Raw genomic sequence first — 24,723 nt, 5'->3', positions numbered from 1 at the left:
AAAATTTTGCGAGAGAATACGTCAGTGAGACGAATGAAAGTGATAAAGCTAATTTCTGTTGAATTTTCAATCATTTTCATGAAATTTTCTTCCATGAAATCTTAAAAATGATCCCTTTTTCGAATTTTTAGGTTGAAAATTATCTAAAATATCGAAAAATTCATGAAAAATTTCAAAATAATTATTAAAAATTGCCTTCCGTTAATTCAAAAAATTATTGCGACGAGGAGTACTGAATTGTAAATGCATGAGGCGTTCAAAAGTGATTTCATTTCGGCAAGTCATCAGGCACAGCAGCAAAACAATTGTACAATTTTGCAAATTTTTGATAGATTTTCGTGATTAAAACAAGAAATAATGGCTCGCGGAAGTAGTGCTGGCTTCGACAGACACATTACCATCTTTTCGCCCGAAGGACGATTGTATCAAGTTGGTAAGTTGCGAAATTTCATCCGGTTTCTCCTCTTCCTCTCACTAAAAATCTTTAACTTTTCCAGAATATGCCTTCAAAGCCATCAACCAAGAAGGCCTCACAACGGTTGCCTTGAAGGGAGCCGATTGCGCTGTTGTTGCGACACAAAAGAAGATCCCCGACAAGTTAATTGACCCGAAAACGGTAACACATTTGTTCCGCATCACGAAAAACATCGGAGCTGTAATGACTGGCAGAATTGCCGACAGCAAATCTCAGGTGCATCGCGCGCGTTACGAAGCCGCAAATTGGCGCTACAAGTACGGCTATGATATCCCGATTGATGTTTTGTGTCGTCGTATCGCCGATATTTCGCAAGTTTACACGCAAAATGCCGAAATGCGTCCTCTTGGGTGCAGTATGGTGCTCATTGCGTACGATGATGATCTTGGACCTTCGGTTTATAAGACAGATCCCGCTGGTTATTATTGCGGATATCGCGCGATTTCTGTCGGCGTGAAACAAACCGAAGCCAATAGCTATTTGGAGAAAAAGTTGAAGAAGAAAACCGAGTTTAATGAGGAAGAAGCGATCCAATTAGCGATTACTTGCTTGTCACAAGTGCTCGGAGTGGACTTTAGAGCAAGCGAAATCGAAATTGGCGTCATTACGAAGAAACATCCGGAATTCAAGGTCTTGCAGGAGAACGAAATTGAGGATCATTTAACTGCCATCGCCGAAAAGGACAGTTAAACACATTTTTTTTTTGTTTTTTTTACACATATTTCCTCCTTACATGTAATCAGTTTATTGGAAATACAGAATAAAAATCCTTAATTCTAGTTTTTTTTTCGTATTTTTTAAGATTACTTCCCGCCAGCACTCGCCAAGGGGTTTCGCAAAACCAAAATCACCGAATCGCCTCGCAGGAACATCTTCGATATGAAACGATCCTTATTGACGGGTTTTGCCTTTTTTCCTTTGCCTGTTCGCGGTACTTCGGTCCACATCTCCTTGACATTCTCCAAGACCATGTTGCAGTGACGATCGAATGCTTTTACGCGACCCAGCAATTTTTTGTTGTTGCGGCAGTTGATGAGTACCTGAGTGTTGTTCTTGACGCTTTGCGTGAGGACCGAAAGTGGGCCGGTGTCGAATTCTTCTTGTTCCAACTTTGCCAATTCCTCGGGTGTGAGTTCAGATTTGGGTTTTGCCAAAAGAGCCCTGAAATTTAAAGAAAAATTTAGTGAGAAGGTTAGCTTCAATAACAAGCTTTGCTCAAAAAATGAGTTTTTAGCAGGATTTTTGGGTGTTCTTGAGTGATACTTACATCGTATTGTGTTTATTTGACTATTTCTAGCTAAAAATTTGCTGAAAATGCCTTAAAAATGCGAGAAAATTGTGAAAATGGCAAAACGTTTGTCGAGTTCGGCAATGTTTAGTAGGATGACCAGATATGCGAATCAGGGACATGGGTTCAAGTTTCTTGTAGGCGTCATCCATTAATGCGGTCGGCAGTTTAGGAGGGTTTAAAAATTTTTCGTTTTGAATTATTTAAAATAATTTTTGAAATAGGTATTTCAGACTTTGCAATCTTTTTTTTTTAATTTTTATTTAGGCCGCTTCAATTTTTTTTCTATGTTTTTGTCCCCTGCCCCAAAAAGTTACAAATTTCATCAAAATTGACCATTTTTTGGTCTTTTTCCATATTTTTTCAAGAAATTTTCAAAAATTTTTAAAACATGTTCGATTTTCAAGAAAAACGAAATTTAACATGAACTTTCTTCTCTAAAAATATTTTCAAAAAATTTTTTTTCAAAATTTTTTGATAGTTATTTTTATGAAATTTTTTTGTCTGAATTTTTAACTTGAAATAGATTTGGGAAAAATAAAAAAACAAAACAAAAATTGAGACGCTCAAAAATTTTAAATTATTTCAATCTCAATGTTTCTAAATACGGTAAAAAATATTACTAAACTACTAAAATATTCATTAATGATCAAAAATTTTTCAAATTTTGTCATTTTGTATGAAAAAGTATTTCAAAACTTTTTTTTTTTTGCCCCCTTCCATTTCTAAAAAAGTCTTTGGGACAAAAACATCGAAAAAAATTTGAAACGGCCTTAATTGAGTTTTTTTTTTCAAATTTTTCACGAGCCCTCATTGAAATTTGAACTGATATTAAAAATTTACTTTTCAGTAAGGGGGGATCAAAAAATGCCCTATTTTAGCCGACGCCATTAATGGATGACGCCTGTACAAATCTTGTTATCAAATCTGGCAACCCTAAAGTTTATTGAAAAACAAACACCCAAAACAAAGGAATTTTCCCATATTTCGGGAAATTCAGACAATTTTCACGAGCGCATCATGAAATAAACCAAAGAAAAGCTAAAACTTCATTCATCGAATGACAACTAGTCGATAGTGTTAACCAAAAACGTAGAATTATTCACAAATAATCGATCCCAAAGAAAAACCAAGTGAAAAACCTAATCAATAATTTTTCACAAATTCAGTACAACGATGTTTAATTAAGTTTCCGTCAAACCTCATCAAAGTTACCTGGAACAGATTGCATGAATTTCAGGTGAGTTTTGAGCGTCAAATTATTTTTTGCGGAAAATTGTCATCTTCATGGATCGGGTGGAAAATTCACATCAAATGCACACAATTTTTGTCTGTGGTTGAATTTATTGCTCATCATTTGCTGCTATTTTTATAAATAGAACAATTTTCACATTTTTACACACAGAAAATCAGCTCCCACTTTTCTCTTAGTTTCGAGTGAATCTCCTTTACGTAAAGTCGATTTCTTATAAAATTTGGTCGATAATTTTTTTCAACTGCAAAAAAAAAGTTTTATTTTCACGAAAACGACGATCTTGAACCTGCTTACGCATCAATCAATCATTTCACTTGTTTAACTTGAAAAATCCTAAAATAAATTCGCAATAGTGCTGTAAAAAAAATAAAAAATAAAAGTCAAGGTGATTTTAGTGAATGCCAATTATTCGTTGCACATCCATAGTGTCGTCGCGAAAAAAAAATCGCGAATTGAGTAGTGTGGCGAAAAATAAAATAGAAAAAAAAAGAAAAATACGAACTTCCAAGTAGCAGCTTCAATTTTCCTCGACAAATCTATTAATAAGACAGACAATTGTGTAAGCGACCGTTGGTGTGTACAAGCGAAGAAAATATCTTGCGAACAATCTTTTTGATAGATGACTTGAATATTTTCGCAAAAATCTAATGCTTTTTACGAAAGAAATAGTTTAAAGCGAAAATTTAAAGTGAATATTTTCATCTAAATTCAAAACAGTGGCAAACACTTCAAGTCAAGTTTCAATTCAAAACACCAAAAAGTGGTCGTCGCAATTGAATGCTCTCTCGCAATTAATTTTTTACTCTCCTCTCGTGAAGCGTGCGAAACGGAAGAGTCAACGAGATGTGGCTTGAGCGGGTTTTAAATAAAAATTTGGAATTTTTAAAAATGTTTAAAAATAATTTTTAACGATTTTTAATTAATTTTTTTAAAAATTTTAATTTAAAAAAAAATTAAAAATTCAAATTTATAAATTTTAGTACAAATTTTACAAAATTAATATTAAATATTTTGATACTTCCAAAACTTTAAAAGCAAAAAATAAAATTTATTTTATTGGAAATCAAATTTAAAAATTAGTAATTAATTAATTAATTTAAAAAATTGATTATTTAATTTGATCATTTTTTAAATTTTTTTTTTCAAAATTTTAATTTTTTTAAAATTTAAATTTATGAATTTTAATAAAAAATTAAAAAAAAAATTAATAAGAAAAAAATTAAATAAAAAAATTAATTTAAAATAAATTAAAAATTATTTGAATTTTTAAATTAATTTTTTGAATTATTTTTTTATTTTTTGTCACATCTAGTATTTTAAAAATAATAATTTAATTTAATTAAAAATTTTAAAATTAATTAATTAATTATATTAATTAAAAATATTATCAGTAAAATTTTTGAAATTAAAAATTTTTGAAATAAAGTTTAAAAAAAAATATTTTTAAAATTTTTAAAAATTGTGACAGACAGACATCAATATTTAAAAAAAAAAATTTAAACGCCACACCACTCATTTCGCTCAACTCAACCATTCACACAATTTGCCGTTTCTGTTTTATTACATTTTTCGTCGTTCGTTCTCTAGGCTCACTACTCAATCAAAATCAACACAACTGTTATTCTAGCTTTAGCAACGCAACTGTTCAAACCATATATTTGGCCAAATTTTAGCGTGAGTGTGTGTCAGTGTGGCAGTTACGGAATACGAAAACAATAGAAAATAAAAAAAAAACTAAAAAATATTGCCAGAAACAAGATAAATAGTTCATTCATACTACTACAAGAAAAATATTCAGCTTAAAATTATAATTAAATAAAATTAAAAAAAAAACGACAACGAGCTTCAATACGAAAAAAAGTGTGAAATTTATCGAATAATTGGTGAAATATTTTACAATTGCCAAAAAATAATACAAAAAAAAAATATAAAAAGAGAGAAGTGACAACGCAAAAAAGTGATAATTAAAAAAAAAACAAAAATATGAGCGAATGACTTCATTTATTCTACTTTATTTATTAAATATATACCGGTGTGTTTCGCTATTATAGACACAATTCAATACAAAACATTTATTTATAAATTTATAATAATTATTTTGAACTTTTGACACGCGGACGACGGAACTTTCGGGTCATCGATATTTATTGATATCAAAAAATTGATTTGGATTAAACACGAAAACAGGTAAATTTGTGCTAATGAAAACGACTGGTTATTAATTCTTTAACGATTCCTATCTAAAAATTAGTTGAGGCAGGTGTGTGTAAAAAAACCGGTACAAGATAATGTCACGTCAGATGTTTGATAGACACATTTTACGACAACGACACTTTCTTACGATATTAACGCGAACGAAAAAAAAAATTGAGGAAAGCTCATTATTATTATTAAAACTCGCCGCAGCCGCGGATTATCGTCAATTCAACTGTCTATAATCATGTTATGTATGTTTGCAAACAAAACACACAAAAAAAAAAGAAAATAAAAAACCAAACACATCTATATTTAACTTGAAAAATTTTTATTCAAAACAAAAATTCAATATTTAAATTTATTTTAGAACTATTGAACAAAGAGTCGTGCGAACAAGCGTGCAACGATGAGACGCCATATGTTCGTCTATTTTAAATTAATTTTTTGAGAGTAGTTGAAAATAAATGTAGTGAATTTGCAAAAGCGTGGGGGCTCAACTCATTTTTCATCATCGATAGAAGGATGGTGTCAATAACCAAAAATATTTTTAATTTTTCACTTAATTTTTTTTTTATTTTTTTAAATTACATACAATTAAAAGGTTCGTTATAAAAATCTAAAAATTGAAAATTAAACAAAAAATAATTTAAATTAATATTTTTTCATTAATTATTTTTAAATTTCACGAATTTGAATTGAAATTAAATTAAATTATCGAAAATTTATTTAAAAAAAATTAAATTAATATTTATTCAATTATTTTTTATTAATTTCACGAATTTAAAATTATTTTATTTTTCATTACATTTAATTTATAGAAAATTCACAAAAAAAAAGTTTTCTAAATTATTATTTTTTGTTTTTAAATTTGAAAAAATTTTCATTGAAAATTCAAAACAAAATTAATTAATTAATACGTTTTAACTTGAAAGTTTTTAAAGATTTTTTTTAGTTTTTTTAACTAAAAATTTAAATTTATATTAAAAATTTTAAATTGTAAAAAAAATTAGAATTTATGAATTTTTTTTAAAAGAATTACAATATTTTTTTAATTTTTTAAATTCCATTAAAACTAAAAATTCTCGAAAATTATAATTAACCCAAAAAATGTCTTTTTCGAAACCTAATATATTTTTTCACACTGATCCATCCTAATTCAAAATTTATTGTGTTCAATAAACTTTTTCGGTACTTTTTTGGCGTAAGAACCAATAAATGGATGGATGAATGGCATTAATGTGTGTTTATTCAATATCGATTTGAGGCCAAAATGGCTCTTTTTAAACTCATTTAATTGACTGGCGTAAACTGGCGTTGCATGATTTGGGTAAAGGACGAGCAGAACTAGGTTTTTTGGCAGAAAAAGCTTACAACACACGCGATTTTACAACTTTTTATTCATAAAAAAATTATTATTTAAATTTATCCAAGCTGATGGAAAAACAATAACAAGATTTTGTTTCATTGCAGCGATATTTACCGTTCCGTGCAATAATTAATTATCATCATGCGTAACAAACAAAACAAAAAAAGCATCATCTTCATTACCTACTTAGTTTTTCTTCCAATATTTTTGCATGGCACAGCAAAAAAAATGGATCATCATTTAATGATATGCAAAAAAAATCAATTTCAAAGTTTCTCAACCGTGACAAGATGGGCCATGAAACTAACTTTTAATAATCAGTTCTGTTCTATTAAATTGACAAACGTTCAATTATAAATTGCTTGCCAATGAGTGACCAACATGACACAATTTTTGACACAAATGAGCGTGATTTCCAAAAAAAAATTGCCTCGAAAGTAGGTCAAAGCATAAATGTCACACGAATTTCTCAACGGGTTGTTTATAAACTTTTTTTTTCCAGTTGTTGCCGTTGCTCTTTTTTCTATAAATATAATTGGAGAAAAATACGATAAGTTTGCGAGTGGATTCGTACTATGGACTATGAACGCAATTACATACCGAAATAATAATTATTATTTATACTTTCAGTAGTAGTTGGTCATTATAAACAGTTTTTTTGTAGCTCATGATAAAGTTCAATGTCAAACGTTTTTTTTTTTGTAAAATCTTGAGTGAGCAAAGAGTAAATTCCACTTTTTTTTGTTCAAAACTATTTCTTTTAACGTTTCATGGCAAATGAATGTTGGTTTTAATGCCAAAATTTGCTCAACAAGACCATTAAATTTCAATTTCGTTTTCATTTCATTCTGCATTTATGTAGAAAAAAAGACTGAATTGTAAATAAAATTGAATTAAATGAAAGCTTTGAGAATGAAATGCTGTCGCTTTAACAAATTACATGTTATTTAGTCTAGCATTTTTTTTGTTTGTTTAGTTTTTTTTTTCGAATTACATTGTTGCGCTTCGGTATTTGTTTAGTCATAGAACGGTAATAAATTATGCGAAAAGTGTCGAGGAATGAATAACTTGAGCGTTTTTTTTTATTTTTTTAAATTTAGGCCGCTCCAATTTTTTTTTGAACTTTTTGTCTTAAAAACATGTTTTCAAAATGGGGGGGCATAAAAAAAAATTTAAATAGTTTTTCATACAAAATGACAAATTTTTTAATTAATTTTTGACCGTTGATCAATATTTTCGTTGATTTTAATGTATCTTAATAAAGATCTTCTTATTTAAATTGATTTCAAAGCAATTCAACTAAAAAATTGAAAAAAAAATTTCATGAAAAAAAAATTTTTTTTAAAAAACATATGTAAGTTCAATGATTTTCGAAAAAAATATTTTTAGAGAAGAAAATTTTTGTAAAAATATCATTTTTAAGACAAAAGTTAAAAAAAAAATTAAAAAAAATATTAAAAAATTTTTGAAAATTCATTGAAAATTATGAAAATAGAACAAAAAACGGTCATTTTTGATGAAATTTTCAACTTTTTTTTTTTATTTTGCCCCATTGGATTTTCGGCTTTTGAAATGGGGCATGGGACAAAAAGTTCAAAAAAAAAAAATTGGAGCGGCCTTATTTTTGATTTGACATTTTTTATTATGAAAAAGTTTTTAAAAAAAATCTAATAATTTTATTTAATTAAAAAATTAAATTAAATTAAAAATTTAAAAAACATTTTTTTCACTCAATTAGGATCAATATTAGTAATTTTCGAGCAAAATGTGATGTTTTATTATTATTTAATTTTTTTAACTTATAATTCACACAAAATGCATTAAAAATTACAAAAACTTTTAAAAATATCGATATTATTATACATTATTTATTTTTTTTATTTCATAAATTTCCAAAACTTAAAAGTACAAATTTCAATAGAAATTCTGAAGATTTTACATTTGAAAATCCATCAAAATATACAGAAAATGCAATATTGTTTGATTAGAAAAAATTTAAAGAGAAAAAATTTTAAATATTTTTTGACTGAAGCTTTAGTTTTAAAATAAGAAAAAATCAATCAATTTTCATTGTATTTATTTAAAAAAAATTATTTTTATTAAAAAAAAAAAAAAAAAAAAAAAAAAATTTTTAAATTAAAAAATAGAAATTTTAAACATTTTCTTATATGCAACAACATCGATTTTTTCAAAAATTCTCGAAATGCTTGAAAAAATAAATTTAATTGTGGATAAAATAGAGTTCAAGAATTTTAATGATCGTTCATTAAGTTTCGTCCTTCGAGAAATTAATTTATGAAAGCTTCACCTGAGCCACACTTTTTTTCATTCTCGATATTTATTTGTGAATAATTCAGACTTTGTAAACGTTTTACGCCTAATTTGTTTTCCTTAATTATCAAATTTAGACATTGCACTGTCGACTGCCAAGCCCATTGTTGTGTATTTTTGGATGTACAAGCCGCCACAATAGAACATAATTTTTCACACAATGTATTTCGCATAAAATTACGTCACTTTTGCCGCGCGCTCTGTCTAAGACAACGAATTCTGCTATTCAAATTAGAATAAATGTAGATAAACCAGTCTAGGAGAAGCACTTCTTGAGCTTGAATGAAAAACAAATAAATGATGATGACTTTAACATCGTCGAATATTATTTTTTTCATCGCATTTATGACATCACCATCCGAATGTTGATTCTTTCACGACAAGCTAAAAATAGATTAACTTAATCTGCAATCTCTTTTGACGTTACTTTACTGTTATTACGTGCCACGAAGTCGTTTGCCAAAAAAAAAAACGTTTTAGAATCTTTCGTGTATGACCACATGTTAGCGTTTTTTGGCTTGTGACGGCACTCTTTTATTTATTTATTTACACAGTCAATTTTGAAATGACGACCACTTAATCGATACATGCCATAATTATTAGCTCATATGATTTTTTGTTGTGTTATCATTGTTTGACCTCATTATTGGCGCAGTTGAACACTGGTTGAACCTAATTAATTTTTTAGTGATTGCCGGTCACTCAGCACGGAAAGTTGATTCAATCTAGAAATAAATAAAAAAAAATATTTAAATAAATTTTCTTTGAGGTGAGAAAGGGAACAACAGCTGACGTGACATTGAAACTTTTTCATATTCATCACATTAACACTCGATATTTTTTGGCACAATCAAGTCCAAAAATGACTATTTACCGGTAAAACATGTTTTAGTGAATGGCGTGTGTTTTCGCCATAAATCCGTAAATTGTGCGTATGACATCATTTTTTGCCTTTTTTGTACTTGTCAGTGGTTGATAAAGAGTTTCTTGCGGCAGTGGCTTATCTCAAAGCAAATATTATTGACGTCTATTGAAATTTTTACTCACATTTTTCTTTCATTGCAGATCGTCAAACAGGACAAACATCAATCTGTGATAAAAAATCAGAAGAAAAAATCCATATTTTATACGAAACTTCACTTTTGAACATCCTATCAGGCCTTCATTGATGATGGCAAACAATTATTGACACGCTGACGAAGACATATTATGGCAATTGAAGATCTAGCAGATCAAGTTGAAGATTACATTTGTACATTTGAAGGTTTCGGAGACATCGCGATGGATTCCTTGGCTATGTTTGTATTTATTTGGTCCCTTTTTGTCCTCATCTCCATCTGGCTCGGCAAATATTTGTACGCAAAGTACATCAAAAAAGACGCTTCGGTCGAATCAAGCACGAGTTCAAGCACAATATCCTCCGTGACAGCAAAAACAGCAACTTCCGTGTCGAGCAGTGCTCCAATTCGCAAGTCGGAACCGCGTGAAATTCATCGAAATGGCGCCGGAATGAGTCGTGGCATGTCCGCCACTCCATCACGTGCTGATACGCCACTCGCCAATCAAGCACAACTCGCCCGCAAACGTTTAAGCAGAAAAAGTCCCGGACCCGAGTTGCGAACGAGAAATCGTTATACGCCAGTGCCGCAAAATATCATGGGCGAAGATTCAACCAACATCACTTGGGTTACGAGAACGTTCCGATGGTTGTACAGCGACTTGACGATCGTTAATGAACTCTTGCAAACATGGACCACGGCGGTAAATGACTTTATCCGAAGTGAATTGCGCAAAGAAGACATCACGATTGAAATTGTGCGTATTTTATCGGAAACTGGTGCACCAAATTTGGGCAATTTGTACTGTGAACCTACCGGAAATGCACAAGAAGTGGTAAGAAATTTCAAATTTTCATCAAAAAATCATAAAATTCTAATTTTTTTGTTTGAAATTTTAGTTGCTTACCTGCGATTGCGACTGTAACGTCGTGTTCCAAGCCAAAACGTTCACCAACAACAACGACAAAGTCGAGGTTTCGCATTATAAAGTCACCGTTTCGCGTTTTAAGGCTCGTTTGGCAATCGTGATGAATTATATTACCTTAAAGGGCAACATGCGTATCGAGGGCTATCCAGAAATTAAGTTGGTTATCAATAGTATCGGCGCTATCAAGCCAGGAAAGGAAGAATCTACCGTTCAAGCTGCAATTAATGAGACTTTTGTCACTGCATTGCGTGAAACTATCTATCCAATTGACTTTTCAATTTATGCAACGTGTCCTCGTGGCATGGATATGGAACCCAGTTATGATAGTTACTCAATGACAACGGTAAATTATGATTAAAAATTGTTGAAAAATGTTCAAAATTTATTTTTTTACAGTCAGAGGAGGAGTACAACATGTATAGAACTCGTTCCCCGACACTTTTATCCTCAGTTTCTTCTAGTCGACGACTTCTAGGTAAGAAATTGAATTTTAAAATACATCTGTCTCCATTAAAATTTAAATTTTTAATCGTTTCACAGTCAAAGTAGTTCGTGGCGAACAAATTCTCGGTGCTAAAGAGAGTTATTGCGTTGTAGAAATGGACGAGCCGGCACAGAAAAATCAAACAAACACAAAAACTGGCGATAGTCCTTACTGGGATGAACATTTCTTGTTGTAAGATTCCTCATCAAATCACTTAAAACTATTTTTTTAATGAAAATTATTTTTTTGTAGCAACTTGTCAGCAAATTCCGCTGAATTACTCTTCGAAGTATACGATACTCCCTTAAAACCGAATGGTGCTCCGAAATTCTTGGGTTTGGGTCTCGTTGGCATCGATGAACTCTCGATAGGACTCGCATCCACGCAAATTCTCACGTTACAGCCACGCCCGTATGAAACGGAAACCGTGCATGGCTCCATTACGGTAGAGTTTGTATTTATCGAAGGTGCGAACATTGACGCAAAACGACCTGAATTAGTGCCTAGAACATTAAGACACGCTGCACAGTCACCAGCATCGCCAGCACATAACGGTATAAAAATTCACACAAAATCTAATTTGTATTCGGCTACTACTCCGAGCAGTAGCAGTTTAAATAGCGACTCAATTTGACGAGAAAATTCGAATTTTTTGATCATCTAAAATTTTTTAAAGCAAAATTTGAGCTTGTAAACATTCATTTTCTCATTTAATTTTGTTTTTTAAGTCTTTTTGTAAATATTTTTACCTTCTAAAAACGAAAAATTCATCAAATAATACCTTCCCTCTCATAGATTCCACTTTGAGAACTACAAATATATCCCCAATCAAACCCGAGCCCTACGATCGTCGAAACCTCTATAACGATAACAAATTAAATGCTATGCAAACGAATGGAACTAAAGAGCCTGTAAGTTTTTTCATGCATGGTTTTGATCATTTTTCTATATTTTTAGTCCGTAAATTACCTACTAATTCGATTTTTCTTTTTAATTTCTCATTTTTCATCAGTTAATGACATCCAAAGATACTCATGCCAATACTAATGCAAGTCGCAATGCGAATCAATATCATCAGAATGGTTTGCTTAGTCCCACACCCGTTAACTATCATAACTCATCCGCAAGTACTAATAACAACAACAACACATTATCGCCGTATTCGGGAAATACGCTGAACGGAGATCACAAAAATGATGCCAGCAGCAAGTTAATTCATCAGGAACAGCAAAAGCAGGAACAAAATAATTTGGATGACAGAGGACGTGCGAAGGCAAAGAGAAATTTCTTTGGAAATATTAAGAAACGGTAAAATTTGTTAAAATTATTTTGAAAATTTGATTAATTTTTGTTTTTTTTTAGTTTGACACGTTCTAAAAGCAGAGATCGCGACAATTACAACAGCATGGACTCGAGATCAGCATCTTCTGATCGTCCCTCGACTTTACCTCTACCTCCTCGGAGTCATAGTGAGTCTTGTGTTTTGATTATTTGCATTGGCAATGAATTAGTTTTCAAAATTGCATCGATTTTTAGTTTATTTTTTGTTTTGTTCTTCATTCCGAAGAGTTCTGAATAATTCGTAGAAATAGTTTTCAAAATTAGTAGCGTGAAATTGCACTTTATTTATTATTTTTTTGAGAGATTTTTATTAACTCTTATTTTTTTTCTTATTTTCTTTTCATATTTTTCGAAACAAACGCATCCCGAATATTTTTTGTAATGAAAATGTACCTGTTATTGTGTAAAAATAATGTTGTGTCGTGTGTGTAAATAGCTGGGGGGTCACAAGGTGGTACCTTGCCGTCAATGAATTTATCACGTCGATCATCTGTTTCAGAATCGTCAAATGTTTCGGGCTGGTCAAGTGCATCCGCCAAGACATTTGTCCACGAATCATCGACTCTCGTACTGGAAACTGTCGAAAATGGTGTCAAAAGGTAAAAATTTTATTAATTTTATTTAAAAAATTTTTTTTTGACGAAGAAATTTTCTTGTAGACACTTTTTAGTTCCATTGGCTATTGCACAACGACCACGATGGAGGCGCAAGGGAACAAAATTACACATTTATAACGATCATACTTTCATCGCGAAGCATATTAGTGGGTAAGAACCGTTAAAAAATTTAATTTTTAAATCAATTTCATTGCTAAAAATTTATTTTTTTTAGTGGAGCAATTTGTGAAGTATGTAATCGTTCGATAATGCGTCGTCCCGGCAAGCAAGGTTACGAATGCCGAGACTGTGGACTTAAGTGTCATAAGCCATGTCATGTTAAAACAGCACAAGTTTGCCAAAAATCAACAATTTTATCAATTGAATTGTAAGTATCTGACCGTTGAAGCATATATTTTATAACAAAATTGGCCTAAAATGCACAAAATTACACTTGCACCACTCCAAAATTACACATTCAACTAAAAATGACACAATTATTTTATATTCACTTTTTTTTTCTTTTTTTCCATTTCTTTTATTTCGTTTCTGTATCATTTGAAACACACACGAAAAAAGGTCTTCTCTACCAGTTTTACAAGAAAATAACTTGTAACACAGAGAACATGGTAGAAGCTCTATCAAAAAATCAAAAATATATCAGAAATGCTTCTTTTTTACTTAAATTACATTAAAAAAATAATATATTGTCAATACTTAATGGGATGAGGGTTTTCTTGTGTAAGGTAAGAAGTGAGATAGTTTGTTGCTTCTCTCTAACAAAAAAAAAATTTTTTGACGAGTGAAATTTTTTAACTTTTTAATTAGCTTTCATTCCTTTTTCCGATAAAAAAAAACGCTAATATTTTGTACTTTTGGTTAAAACTCATTTTTAATGCTCACTGCCAGCATGATTAATAACTCTTAACTCCCACGTTTTGAAAAATTTAATTTTCAAAAATTTTTTAAATTAATTTTTTTCACAGATTCAAGTTAAATGACGCCGAGATGGATCGCTATACGCGTAAGCTTTAACAGAAAATTTATACTTTTATACCTATTTTGTGGATATTCAGCTTGAAAATAAGATATGCAGCAAAGATCAAAAACACAACAAGAATAAAGAGCATCGCGCACCACTGAACGCCGAATGGAGAAGAACAAAACGTGATGCCTTACGAATTTTTTGCTAGACAAACGCAACATTAAGGAACTTTGCTACTTAACTTTTGTTTTAAATTTTAATAATTTTTTTTATGCGGAACGGAGCCCGGTGTTGACACTTACTCTTAGTATATTTATACTACTTTAATATAATTTATTGGTTCAATTTAATTTTTTCGAATTTTACTTTAAAAATTTTATTTATAGGAATTAATAGATTTAAGTTGTTGACTACTGTAAACCACAAATCGTGCTTTCTCATCCAAAATTTTTATAAAATCTCACATTTTTTATCATTTATTTTACAAATCATGACAGCTTATGCAACTATTTCAAATAATTTCGCAGCCATGTAGTCCTTTTTAAATCTTTTTCATTTAATTTTTTTTTTATTTTAAACCTCTTGGCATGATTTTGTTTCAGATTTAAAAAGGGTTGTGAATAGTTTTGCATAGCATTTAATTTTTTTATCCTTTTTCGGTAACGACGTGTCCCCCTCTTAAATCTCTCGAAAAATAAAAATTTTATTTATTTTATTATTTAATTTAATATTGTTCCTTGATGAAAATCCGCACTATTTTGCACTTTTTAGAAGGATTAACGATTTTAGTGTTTAAGGTTAATTTTAAGAATTGTCGAATATTTAATTTTTACACAAAAAAAAAATATTTTCTCGTTTTCTGTCATTAATTCAAAAGTACATATATTTATTAAGATGTGATTGTATCTCATGGTTGAAGAAATGTCTTCTCATTTTATATTCTTATTTATTAAAATATATTATCTACTTAAAAATATTCAAAAAAAATTACGTGTTTAATTGACAAGAATGTACTAGTGAAATAATTTTAAAGTAAATAAAAAAATAAATTAACAAAAAAACCTAATTTTTATGATTTTTTATTAAAAATAAAAATATAAAGTTGCGAAAATACTCAAAAACACGAAAAATTTCATTTCTTTAAGTTTTAAACCCGCACCCGGTGCTGGAATATAAATTTCCGGATCAGGCCAGAAATTCCAATTAATTTGACCCGTTTTTACAATTTCAGCATACGCTCTTGCCGAAGCTTTTGCATATCTCGGTCGTTTCGGGTCATTGTAATCAACATAATACATTCCAAATTTCTCGATATAACCAGCGAGCCATTCAAACGAGTCCATTAAACTCCATGCGATGTATCCGGTGACGTTGCAACCTTCATCAATGGCATCCAAAGTGGCATCTAAATAGCTATAAAAATATTTGATTCTTTCTGTGTCATTCGTACCTCCTCTGTCACTGACTCCAGATTCGGTAATAATAACCGGAGGATTGTCATACGTTTTGCTGATCCATTTCAATAAATTATAAAATCCTTTCGGGTAAACACGAAGCCAATCGCTTCCACTTGTTGGCCAATTGGGATCTATTGTCCTGCCGATGTTCATATCGTGCAAAAATGACGGCACTTTGTACGTATTGTTTGGTTTCGCTATTGTCACGAGATTTCCCGTGTAACTGCAAATGCTGAAATAGTCACTTGTGTTCACGATTCGATCGATTTCTGCTTCGGTGAACGTTGGGAGACGTGATTCCGTGAATCCTTGTTGTTTACTGAGCTCCCCAATTCTTTCGATCATGACAGGCGGATAATTTCCCTTGAAAATTGGATGAGCAAACCATCCAAGGAAGAATTGCAAGCCTCGTTCTGCTGCTTCTTTGTCAATATCGGATTCTGTTAGCGGTTCTAGCCACGAAGAATCGAAAGTTATTCCAATTTGACCCCCGAATTTCGGTTGAAACTCTTCGCGATACATGTGAACTACCTCCGCATGAGCCTTTAAAATGGTATGTCCACACAAATATCCTCCGATACCGGGCAAATCCACACCTGGAGCCATAAATCCCTCTTCATATCCTTGACAAATGTAGTATGGCTCATTAAAAGTCGACCAAATCTTGATTCGATCGCCGAAAAGTTCGAACATGACCCGTGAAAAGTCAATGTAGTAATCAATCATCTTTGAATTTGTCCATCCGCCGATTTGTTGCAAGCGTTGTGGTAGGTCCCAATGATAAATTGTGACCATCGGAGTGATATTGTACTTCAAAAGTTCATCAATCAAGTTGTTATAGTACTCAACTCCTTCCTTGTTGATCGAGTCTGGAAATCCAGATGGCAAAATTCGCACCCAAGACATCGAAAAACGATAAATTTCGACTCCTAGTTCTCGTATCATCTCAACATCACGACGCCACTGAAAAAAATAACAATTTAAAAGATATCTTTAGATGAAAAATTATCAATTACATTGCGATAACTATCAGCAGTCGTATCTCCGTTGCTTTTGTCGCGGATTTTGTTTGGATTGGTGTGCGTTATGTAATCCCAAATTGATTCTCCTCTTCCTAAAAAAAAAGAATTTTTCAAAAAAATAATTATTTATGAGAAACAAATTTTATAACTGACCTCCTTCATTCCAAGCACCTTCAATTTGATATGACGAAGTTCCAATTCCCCATTTAAAGTCCGATGGGAATTTGCGTTTAGCGGTTTCAGATGTCGTAAATTCATGATTTCTAAGGAAAAAATATTTTATTTAATATTTTCATAAAATAATTAATCAAAAGTAATTTTTAGGCAAGTAGATTAAAAATACTTACAAAATCACGAAGAGAAGGAAGAAAAATATTTTCGAAGGATGCATTTCATGAAAATTTCTCTCGATTTATGGCTAAAAAATTAATGAAAATTTAAATCCAAAAATGTCTCCAAAAATTAGTTTTTCATTAAAATCACTCGAACGACTACAAAAAAATTAATCAATAATTAATATTTTAATTTTTTATTTTTATTTTATTTTTTATTAAAATGTAGTTTTTTATGAAACTTTAGAAACATTTTTTAGGAAATTTTAATTTTACCTTCTGCTGATGCTCGATCTACTTTAAAATTTTTTTAAACTAAAATAATTTTAAAAGATTTTTCTTTGTTCTGAATTTTTTAAAAATTATTCTTTGCTTTAAAATTATTCAGAATTTTTCGTCCTGACACTTCACACTTCTTTTCTCAATTACTTTTGATCAATTAATGTGTCCAAGGTTGGCAATCACAGTCCCTACTGAAAAAAATCAATTAAAGATAAGCTAAATTTTGTCATTTATCAGGTATTATCATTGTTCATTAAAGGTAAGCACTTCAGGTTCATTAGAAGTAAGCACCTAAATATCACTTGACTTTATTTATTTAAATAAATAAAAAAAACACAGTTTACGATGAATATTGACTTACCTTACGAAATACATTTTAAACACAATTTAATAGACATTTATTTCAAATTTTTCAAAAATTGTTTATTTATTCTAATAAAATCGTCTTTCAACAAACAGTTCTGATCTTACACAGAAAGGAATTATTTTTTACTATCGGATGTGGATGAGGGGTTCTTATATTTTGATTTCTAAAATTTTAAGAACAATTTCTTAACGTTTCCTGTATTTCTTGTGAATTCAATTAATTACTTTTTTAACTAAAAAATCTAAATATTTTTTTTAAAAATAATACAAGCTGACTAATACATAAAATTAATAAATTACTGTGTGTGGGTTTGTGTGAAAAAATCTCAAAATTAATTAAAACCAAATGCGAATCTATCAGTTCTGAATAAAATATTAGTAAATAATTGTTAATATTTTTTCTATACGTATAATTTGTGTTAAATTTTATAATTAGTATTTTTTTCAGTTTCTGGAATATTTTTTAAGATTTTTTTTTTAATTTTAATATCGATCAAAATTTTTCGTTCATTCCTTTCGTCATTTACTTCCGATTATAAAAAATTTTTGCATACTTTGAGATACTCAAAACATTTTCAATTTCTTTTCGAAAAATTAGTAAAAAACTTTTTTTCTTTGATAAACACTCTAACTAACAATTTTCAAGAAATTTTCCTTTTTTTCATTGATTTTTTTTAGATAGAAACTGAAATCATTCACGATCTAAACATTAAATAGTATTTATTATTAATATTTTTTTAAATATATATTTCTTTTAAATTTACTCTGAAAACGTAACCACTAAACAACTTAAATAAATGTTGGATTCTAAAACAATTTTACACATAAATTTGTTCCAAGTTTCTTTAAAAGTGACTTTTGATCGAATAATCGAATTTCTCAAAACAAAGATATGTCACCGGGTATGTTACGTACTTTAAATAGATTTTTTTTATTTTTTTGTTTTAATATACCATCATTATTACAGTTAGTAATATATGTGTGACTCTATTATAATTTCTAAAAATTCGAATAAATATATAGTATCTACCATAATTAATTATAAGAATGCATGTTTGTGTTCGGGTACATTTTGTGATTGGGTTTTCTTCTTTTTTTGTGTAATCTAATTTTTTTGTTTTATTATCTAACGCTAAATTTCCTCATAAATGTTATAATAAAAATAGTACGCACTTTAGTAACTAGCTTCGTGTCCTGCCAGAATATACAAATCATGACCTTCATCGGTGCTCGATGATGCTTGAGCATTGCGGGTCATTAATTTACTTTCAAGCATAACCACTCTGAAAATAAAAAAAAAAGTTAATTTAGAAAAAATTACGACGAAAATTGATGAAAACTCACTTATCACTGCCTAATAATTTGTAAAGTCGACTAGTATCGGTAATGTTTTGTGTAATCTCTCCGTTCCGAAGAGACCTTCCTTGCATGCCGTGTTTGTGGAAGGCTAATACGCTGTCAGGTAAGCAAACTACAAGAAAAGAATTTGATTAATTTTTTTTTAAAGTAGAAAAATTAAATTTTCTTACCAATACTCTCAATTTTGAAATCAAAATTGATCTGGGATATAAATTTTTTGCTATGTTTTGGTTGTCCTTGTAGATTTACAATTTGAACCACGCTGTTGTAGCATACAAGAATGGCATCTTTATCCATCTGGATATGAAAAAATAGTTAAAAATCTATTTTATTAAAGAAATTTGTTACAAAAACTCACCTGATGGACTTTAATTGTATTGACAAGTTCCCGTCGAGGAACCATCGTTGCTGTTCCATCAACTTCCTCATCTGGATTGAACCAACTTGTAGCTAAAATGACATTTTTTCAACGAAAATTAATAATTTTTCAAGACTTTTTTAAATTTTGACACTCACTGCTATTGGTATTGATCAAATCTAACTTCAATCCGCCTTGATAGTTTTTCCGTACGCCCACACAAATGATCGGATATTCCAGTTCTGGCGTAATTACCAACTCAAAAACGCTATTTTTCGATGGATCGTGAGCAATTGAGGGATTCACGCCACCGCCGTTGGGACTTAATGCCGCTGGCCAATCACAAGTCTTTAGCAACATAAATTTGTTCAGCGGATCATACCATTGCATCAGAAAAATGCCACTTGGTAACGCGCCACACAAATATTTGTAACCATTATAGGGGTTTCGTGTGACACAACATTGACTGCATCCTAAAATTTATGGAAAATTTTTAGTTTTTGAGCAAGAAAAAAATTTTTAGGAACAAACCTTTCGTATCTGGCACTTTTGTTGTGAGCGCAAACTTCCTCGGAACAAGTTTCTCGGGAATTTTCTTCATATGGAGTGAAAATCTGTGCGTTTGCTTTGAATGTATTGCTATTAAATCATGTCGATACAATTGAGGGGTCTTGCCTACGAAGAAAAAAAAATAATTAAAAAATTTCAAAAAAAAAAAATTAAATTTACCTGAAAGACTCATGACAAAATCCTTAATTACGTACAACCAAGTGGTTCGTCGCGGATAAATTTGAACAATTTCGGCTTCGTGCAACTCGTTCATGTTCAATGTGAAAATGCCCTCTTCGGCGCCAATCAGCAAATGTTGATCGCGCGTCTCGGGATGAATCCAGGATGCCGTGCAATTAATTGTGAGTGGACAACCGTTGAATACTTTGGAGAAACAGGCTCCCATGTGGACTTTTGGGGTAGGCGGTAAGCCATTGGCGACAGGTCGAGGCGGCGTATGACGTCTACGGTGATTGCGTTTGGGCGGAATGGGGGGTGTGTTGTTCAAGAGGTCAGGTTGTGACGGATCTTTTGAAAAAAAAAAAAATCATTAAAAATCGTTTTTTAAAGGAATTCTAAGAAAAAAATTACCATCATGATCGCCATCGCTCAAACTCCGTTGCCGATTATTGGATTTGCCCATCTCATTTAGCAGTCCCATAATTTGATCCATTGAGTTGTGTCGCTTTGGTGACTCTTCAGAAACTCCGTTCTACAAAAAAAAATTAATTTAAAAACTTTTTTTAAATATTTTTTAAAAATCTTACCCTTGTAGTTACTTCGCCATTGTTATCATACACATTCAAATTTTCCGTCACATCATTTCCGTAATTCGAACCTGCTGCTCTGTTATTCATGTTGTTTGGCAAATGATTGCATGAACAATCCTGCGATATCAGATCATTCATCGACAATGGTAGAGTAGCTCTGTAATTAAAAAAAAACATTTTTTGGTATTTTAACACACAAAATTCCGTTAATTTAATTTTAGCCCGCACCAAAATAAGAAATCACACTCTTTGCATGTCTCTAATCGATTATTTAATTTGCAACAAAACAAAAAAAAATAAAAATAAATCATGCAAGGTACTTTTAATTTCATTATTATTATTATTTACTTTGCTTTTACTCTATTCGCTTGAAATTCAGTGCCAAGGTCGTTCACAACACTTGACGCACACTTGAATAGCAAAGAAATTATGTAAAAAAAAGAAATTAGCAAATATCCAATTATGTTCGCTGAAGATGTTGCATTCACTTTTATTTTCATGTTTCGATTGACTGAAGCGGAATGCGATGCAAAAAGGTGAATCTGGAGCAAAAACGTGATATTTTGCCGGCTTGCTTCGGCATAACTGATTTTTTTTTAAATTTCATTTATTTTTATTTTTTTATTAATTTATTTTTTATTTATTTAATTTAATTTAATTTTTATTTTTATTTTTATTTTTATTTTATTTATTTTATTTTATTTTTTTTTTTTTTGATAAAAATCACTCTGAAAACTCAATTGTGCTAATTTTAAATAAGTGAAAATAAATTTCTACACACACAAAAAAAATAATAATAGGGAAAAATAAAAAAAAAACAACAAACACACGCTAAGTAGTATGTTAGTTATAAATTATCGTTATTTTGGTAATTATTAAGCTGTTACTGTCAATAAAGGCATTTCTTATTAATTTATTGTACTTTATCGATCATCTAATAGCAATCACATAAATTAAAATTGAAAGTGCTTGAATTTTGTTTTCCTTCGCTCATGTTTTGTTGTCTCGCCAATTTTTTTTTTCATTATTTTTATATCCCAACATGAGCCTAATTTAATTAGTTTTGTTATCCAACCTTCACCCATTATTTTTTAAAATATTTTTTGTGCATGCTTTCGTGCAATTTACATTTTTTTTCTTGCAATTCCGAGAGACGAACGTTTAATTTTATTATTTATTAAAAATATTTTTAAAGAATTTCTACCGAAATTAGTATTTTTATTATTACCTTAGTTTTAATTCCTCGTCAATATATTGTAATAAACTCCTATAAAAAGAAATTATAATTGACAATGTTGTAGAATTGATACAATTATAACGCATAAGAACAGAATTTGAAGAAAAGAAGAAAAAGACGTTTAAAGAAAAGAAAGAAACGAAGCCGAAGTCAATTTTTTCTGAGAAATTATCAATTAGAAATAATATTTTAATTAAAAAAAGTGATTAATGAAGGAGTTTTTACAAGTTTTTTTGTTTGTTTCCACATTTTCAATTAAATAATTTATATTAAATTGCCATTATTAATGAATATTAGTGCCACCGATCAAAAAAAGTTTTTTTTTATATGTACAGGGAAGCAGTCAAGCGAATCCTCTTTGTGTTTCAGACCGATGACGAGCGATGAATGAAGAAAGAAAGAAATGATAGGCTAATGAAACAAAAGACGAAATAATAATAAAAATAGAAAAAAAAGAAAGAGCAAAAATTTTGTTCCAACGCAAGCAAGCTACCAATTCAAATCTAATAGCACAAAGCACTTTTTTTAGTGGCAGCGGCAATTCCCATTTTTTTTTGTCTGTACAAGTGCAAAAGTAACGAAAAACACGCAAAACAAGTACTTACATATCACTTGGCATAGTATCCGGACTAATTGATCTATCGTTCTGTGATGTTGATTCTAAAAACAAAAATAAAATTAATTTTTTTTCTATGAAAAAATTCGAAAAATTTACCATTGTAATTCATATTGCTTGTTGAAGAAGTCATTTTGCTTGGTATCCGTTGCGGGCCATTAGCGATCGCGATGTCAAGATCGTCGTCAGGCGGCTCCACGTAATGCTGATGCGGACTATGGTACTTTTGCAGCAAATCTAATGCGAGTCTAATTGACATGTCGTTCTGGAAAAGGGCATGTTGCAGCAAACGATCCGCCGTTGGTCGTTTTTTGGGATTTTTTGTGAGTGCGGTTTTGATAAAGCTATTGAACGTGGGACTGTATTTGTCCTTGTCTTTCAACGAGGGCGGCTTGAAGCCACTTTTTGACATCAAAAAGAGTGCTCGCATTGGATGTAAGTCGAACATGGGTGGTTGGAGTTCAGCCAATTCTAAAAAAATATTTTTTTTAATGAATTTTTGATTTTTTTGAGAGTTAAAATAGAAATTTTTACCAATTGCTGTAATTCCAACAGCCCAAATGTCACAAAGTTGGTTGTAACCGCCTTTTCGTTCAACCGCAGCAACTTCAGGCGCCATCCAGTAGGGTGTGCCAATGAAACTCCTTCGTTTGTTAATTGTTGCGGTAATTTGTGCCGAGACACCAAAGTCTGCGAGTTTAACGTCGCCACTTTCGGTCAAGAGAATATTCGCTCCCTTGATATCTCGATGCATTTTGCCCATGGAATGCAAATAATGCAGTCCCATGAGCGTTTCGCGACACATGTAGGCAATCTGGAGTTCCGACAGTGGACCAGTAACTAAAAAAAATAATTTTTTATGTATTGGAGACACGAAGCAACCTTGACCTATTTTCGCGTTACCTTGATAAATGTCCTGTAAACTCCCTCCGCCACAGTATTCCATACAAATCCATAGTTTGTCGCGTCTCAAGTACGATCCGTAGTACATGATAATGTTGGGATGACGACAATCTCGCATCATTACGATTTCCTGTTGAATTATTTGAATGTCATCGCCAGGCTCGAGCTTGATGACTTTGATCGCCGCAAAATCATTCGTGCCAATTTTTTTCGCCTGCAAAAGAAAAGAAAGAAAGTGAGTCAGAAACAGGTTTTTTTTACACCTTGCTCGTCAAATTAGCTGCATTTGAGACGAAATTATGAAGAAAAACAAAGATTCGTCGCAAATTTCGAGACAAAGATTTTAGATTTTTTTTTAAATTCCAACGACGCGTGTGTGCTCTCCATGATAATTAAGTACTTATAGAGACGGAACAATGAAAGGGTTACAATAACAAACAAATAAAGAGTCCCCTTTCATTCACTTTTTTTTTCAAGCCCAATTAAACCACAAATTGTATTCTTTCCAGAACGGAATATTGTGTCGTCTTATGTAAGTTGTTGTTGGTTTTTTGCACAAAACAGATACATTTCACAGATAAGACACGTTTAGAATCGATATTTCGATGCAAAAATGTAATTAATCCGAGTCGATGAGGGTGGATGGTGAAATTTTGTCGACCTTGTAACTTTCACGTTGGAACCTTTTTTCACTGCACTTTTTAAATTAACTTTAAAATGTCACTTTTCGCGTGTCGGAGGGCGTTTTTTATGGCACACAGATGTGAAAATCGTAAAAATATGTACCTTGTAAACATCGCCATAAGTGCCAGACCCAATTTTTTGCACTAATTCGTAAAAATCCTGCGGATTCCTACGAGATATGTCACTCATGCCTTGAGCCATGTCTGCACTTGTGTATTTTCATCAATTTTGTCTCTTGGAATGGACCACGAAGCGGGCTAGAACATTTTTAATTGGAGCTCGAAGGAATTCTCTTGTTTTGTATCAAATTGAGACGACTGAAATTGATAAAAGAAAATTGCATTTTTGTTAATTCATGCAGTTCAGTTACATGAATCAGCTGGATGCGATTTGATTTATCACTTTCTTTCGTCTCACAAAGCGCCATTCATTAATGACGTTAGATGTTTGGGGGGCGGGGGTCAAAAAATGACCTTTTTTATAAG

General features: G+C 30.9%; 5 protein-coding genes across 9 annotated transcripts; 2 read left to right on the top strand and 3 right to left on the bottom strand.

Annotated features, from left to right (window-relative positions):
• Positions 1 to 266: 266 nt before the first annotated feature.
• Positions 267 to 1,254, top strand: LOC134834617 (proteasome subunit alpha type-6-like). Its single transcript, XM_063849353.1, has 2 exons — positions 267 to 433; positions 498 to 1,254. Exons 1-2 carry the CDS (start codon positions 358 to 360, stop codon positions 1,163 to 1,165), a joined length of 744 nt encoding a protein of 247 aa, XP_063705423.1. The 5' UTR covers positions 267 to 357; the 3' UTR covers positions 1,166 to 1,254.
• On the bottom strand, positions 1,178 to 1,875 carry LOC134834627 (probable small nuclear ribonucleoprotein Sm D2). Its single transcript, XM_063849365.1, has 2 exons — positions 1,743 to 1,875; positions 1,178 to 1,636 (listed from the first exon to the last, which is right to left on the bottom strand). Coding segments are annotated over exons 1-2 (360 nt in total). The 5' UTR covers positions 1,745 to 1,875; the 3' UTR covers positions 1,178 to 1,278.
• Positions 1,876 to 2,738: 863 nt separating this feature from the next.
• On the top strand, positions 2,739 to 14,766 carry LOC134827822 (uncharacterized). 3 transcript variants are annotated; one of them, XR_010161815.1, is made up of 14 exons: positions 4,628 to 5,205; positions 9,977 to 10,804; positions 10,869 to 11,240; positions 11,294 to 11,372; positions 11,438 to 11,573; positions 11,634 to 11,935; positions 12,177 to 12,292; positions 12,394 to 12,689; positions 12,744 to 12,850; positions 13,159 to 13,321; positions 13,382 to 13,489; positions 13,554 to 13,706; positions 13,898 to 14,064; positions 14,305 to 14,766. XR_010161815.1 is itself a non-coding variant. In XM_063840665.1 (13 exons), exons 2-13 carry the CDS (start codon positions 10,121 to 10,123, stop codon positions 14,351 to 14,353), a joined length of 2,565 nt encoding a protein of 854 aa, XP_063696735.1. In that variant the 5' UTR covers positions 2,739 to 3,003; positions 9,977 to 10,120; the 3' UTR covers positions 14,354 to 14,766. The 3 variants fall into 3 exon arrangements, 2 of the variants coding, with proteins under 2 accessions (XP_063696735.1, XP_063696734.1); XM_063840665.1 differs by lacking the exons at positions 4,628 to 5,205; positions 13,898 to 14,064 and adding an exon at positions 2,739 to 3,003; XM_063840664.1 differs by lacking the exon at positions 13,898 to 14,064 and having other exon boundaries at positions 4,629 to 5,205.
• Positions 14,767 to 15,308: 542 nt separating this feature from the next.
• Positions 15,309 to 17,494, bottom strand: LOC134837182 (myrosinase 1-like). 2 transcript variants are annotated; one of them, XM_063852543.1, is made up of 5 exons: positions 17,391 to 17,494; positions 17,130 to 17,200; positions 16,936 to 17,045; positions 16,777 to 16,874; positions 15,309 to 16,723 (listed from the first exon to the last, which is right to left on the bottom strand). In XM_063852543.1, exons 2-5 carry the CDS (start codon positions 17,171 to 17,173, stop codon positions 15,386 to 15,388), a joined length of 1,590 nt encoding a protein of 529 aa, XP_063708613.1. In that variant the 5' UTR covers positions 17,174 to 17,200; positions 17,391 to 17,494; the 3' UTR covers positions 15,309 to 15,385. The 2 variants fall into 2 exon arrangements, with proteins under 2 accessions (XP_063708613.1, XP_063708614.1); XM_063852544.1 differs by lacking the exon at positions 17,391 to 17,494 and having other exon boundaries at positions 17,130 to 17,233.
• Positions 17,495 to 18,913: 1,419 nt separating this feature from the next.
• On the bottom strand, positions 18,914 to 24,542 carry LOC134827792 (mitogen-activated protein kinase kinase kinase kinase 5). Of its 2 annotated transcripts, XM_063840624.1 has the most exons (15): positions 24,341 to 24,542; positions 23,555 to 23,768; positions 23,186 to 23,491; positions 22,751 to 23,122; positions 22,641 to 22,695; positions 22,027 to 22,065; positions 20,796 to 20,955; positions 20,620 to 20,740; positions 20,209 to 20,556; positions 20,011 to 20,154; positions 19,638 to 19,952; positions 19,480 to 19,571; positions 19,292 to 19,418; positions 19,107 to 19,233; positions 18,914 to 19,045 (listed from the first exon to the last, which is right to left on the bottom strand). In XM_063840624.1, the coding sequence occupies exons 1-15, from the start codon at positions 24,437 to 24,439 to the stop codon at positions 18,937 to 18,939; spliced, it is 2,628 nt and encodes an 875-aa protein (XP_063696694.1). In that variant the 5' UTR covers positions 24,440 to 24,542; the 3' UTR covers positions 18,914 to 18,936. The 2 variants fall into 2 exon arrangements, with proteins under 2 accessions (XP_063696694.1, XP_063696693.1); XM_063840623.1 differs by lacking the exon at positions 22,027 to 22,065.
• Positions 24,543 to 24,723: the final 181 nt, after the last annotated feature.

This window comes from Culicoides brevitarsis, chromosome 1, assembly GCF_036172545.1.
Source record: "Culicoides brevitarsis isolate CSIRO-B50_1 chromosome 1, AGI_CSIRO_Cbre_v1, whole genome shotgun sequence".
NCBI lineage: Eukaryota > Metazoa > Arthropoda > Insecta > Diptera > Ceratopogonidae > Culicoides > Culicoides brevitarsis.
This window is presented reverse-complemented; position numbering and strand designations above follow the sequence as displayed.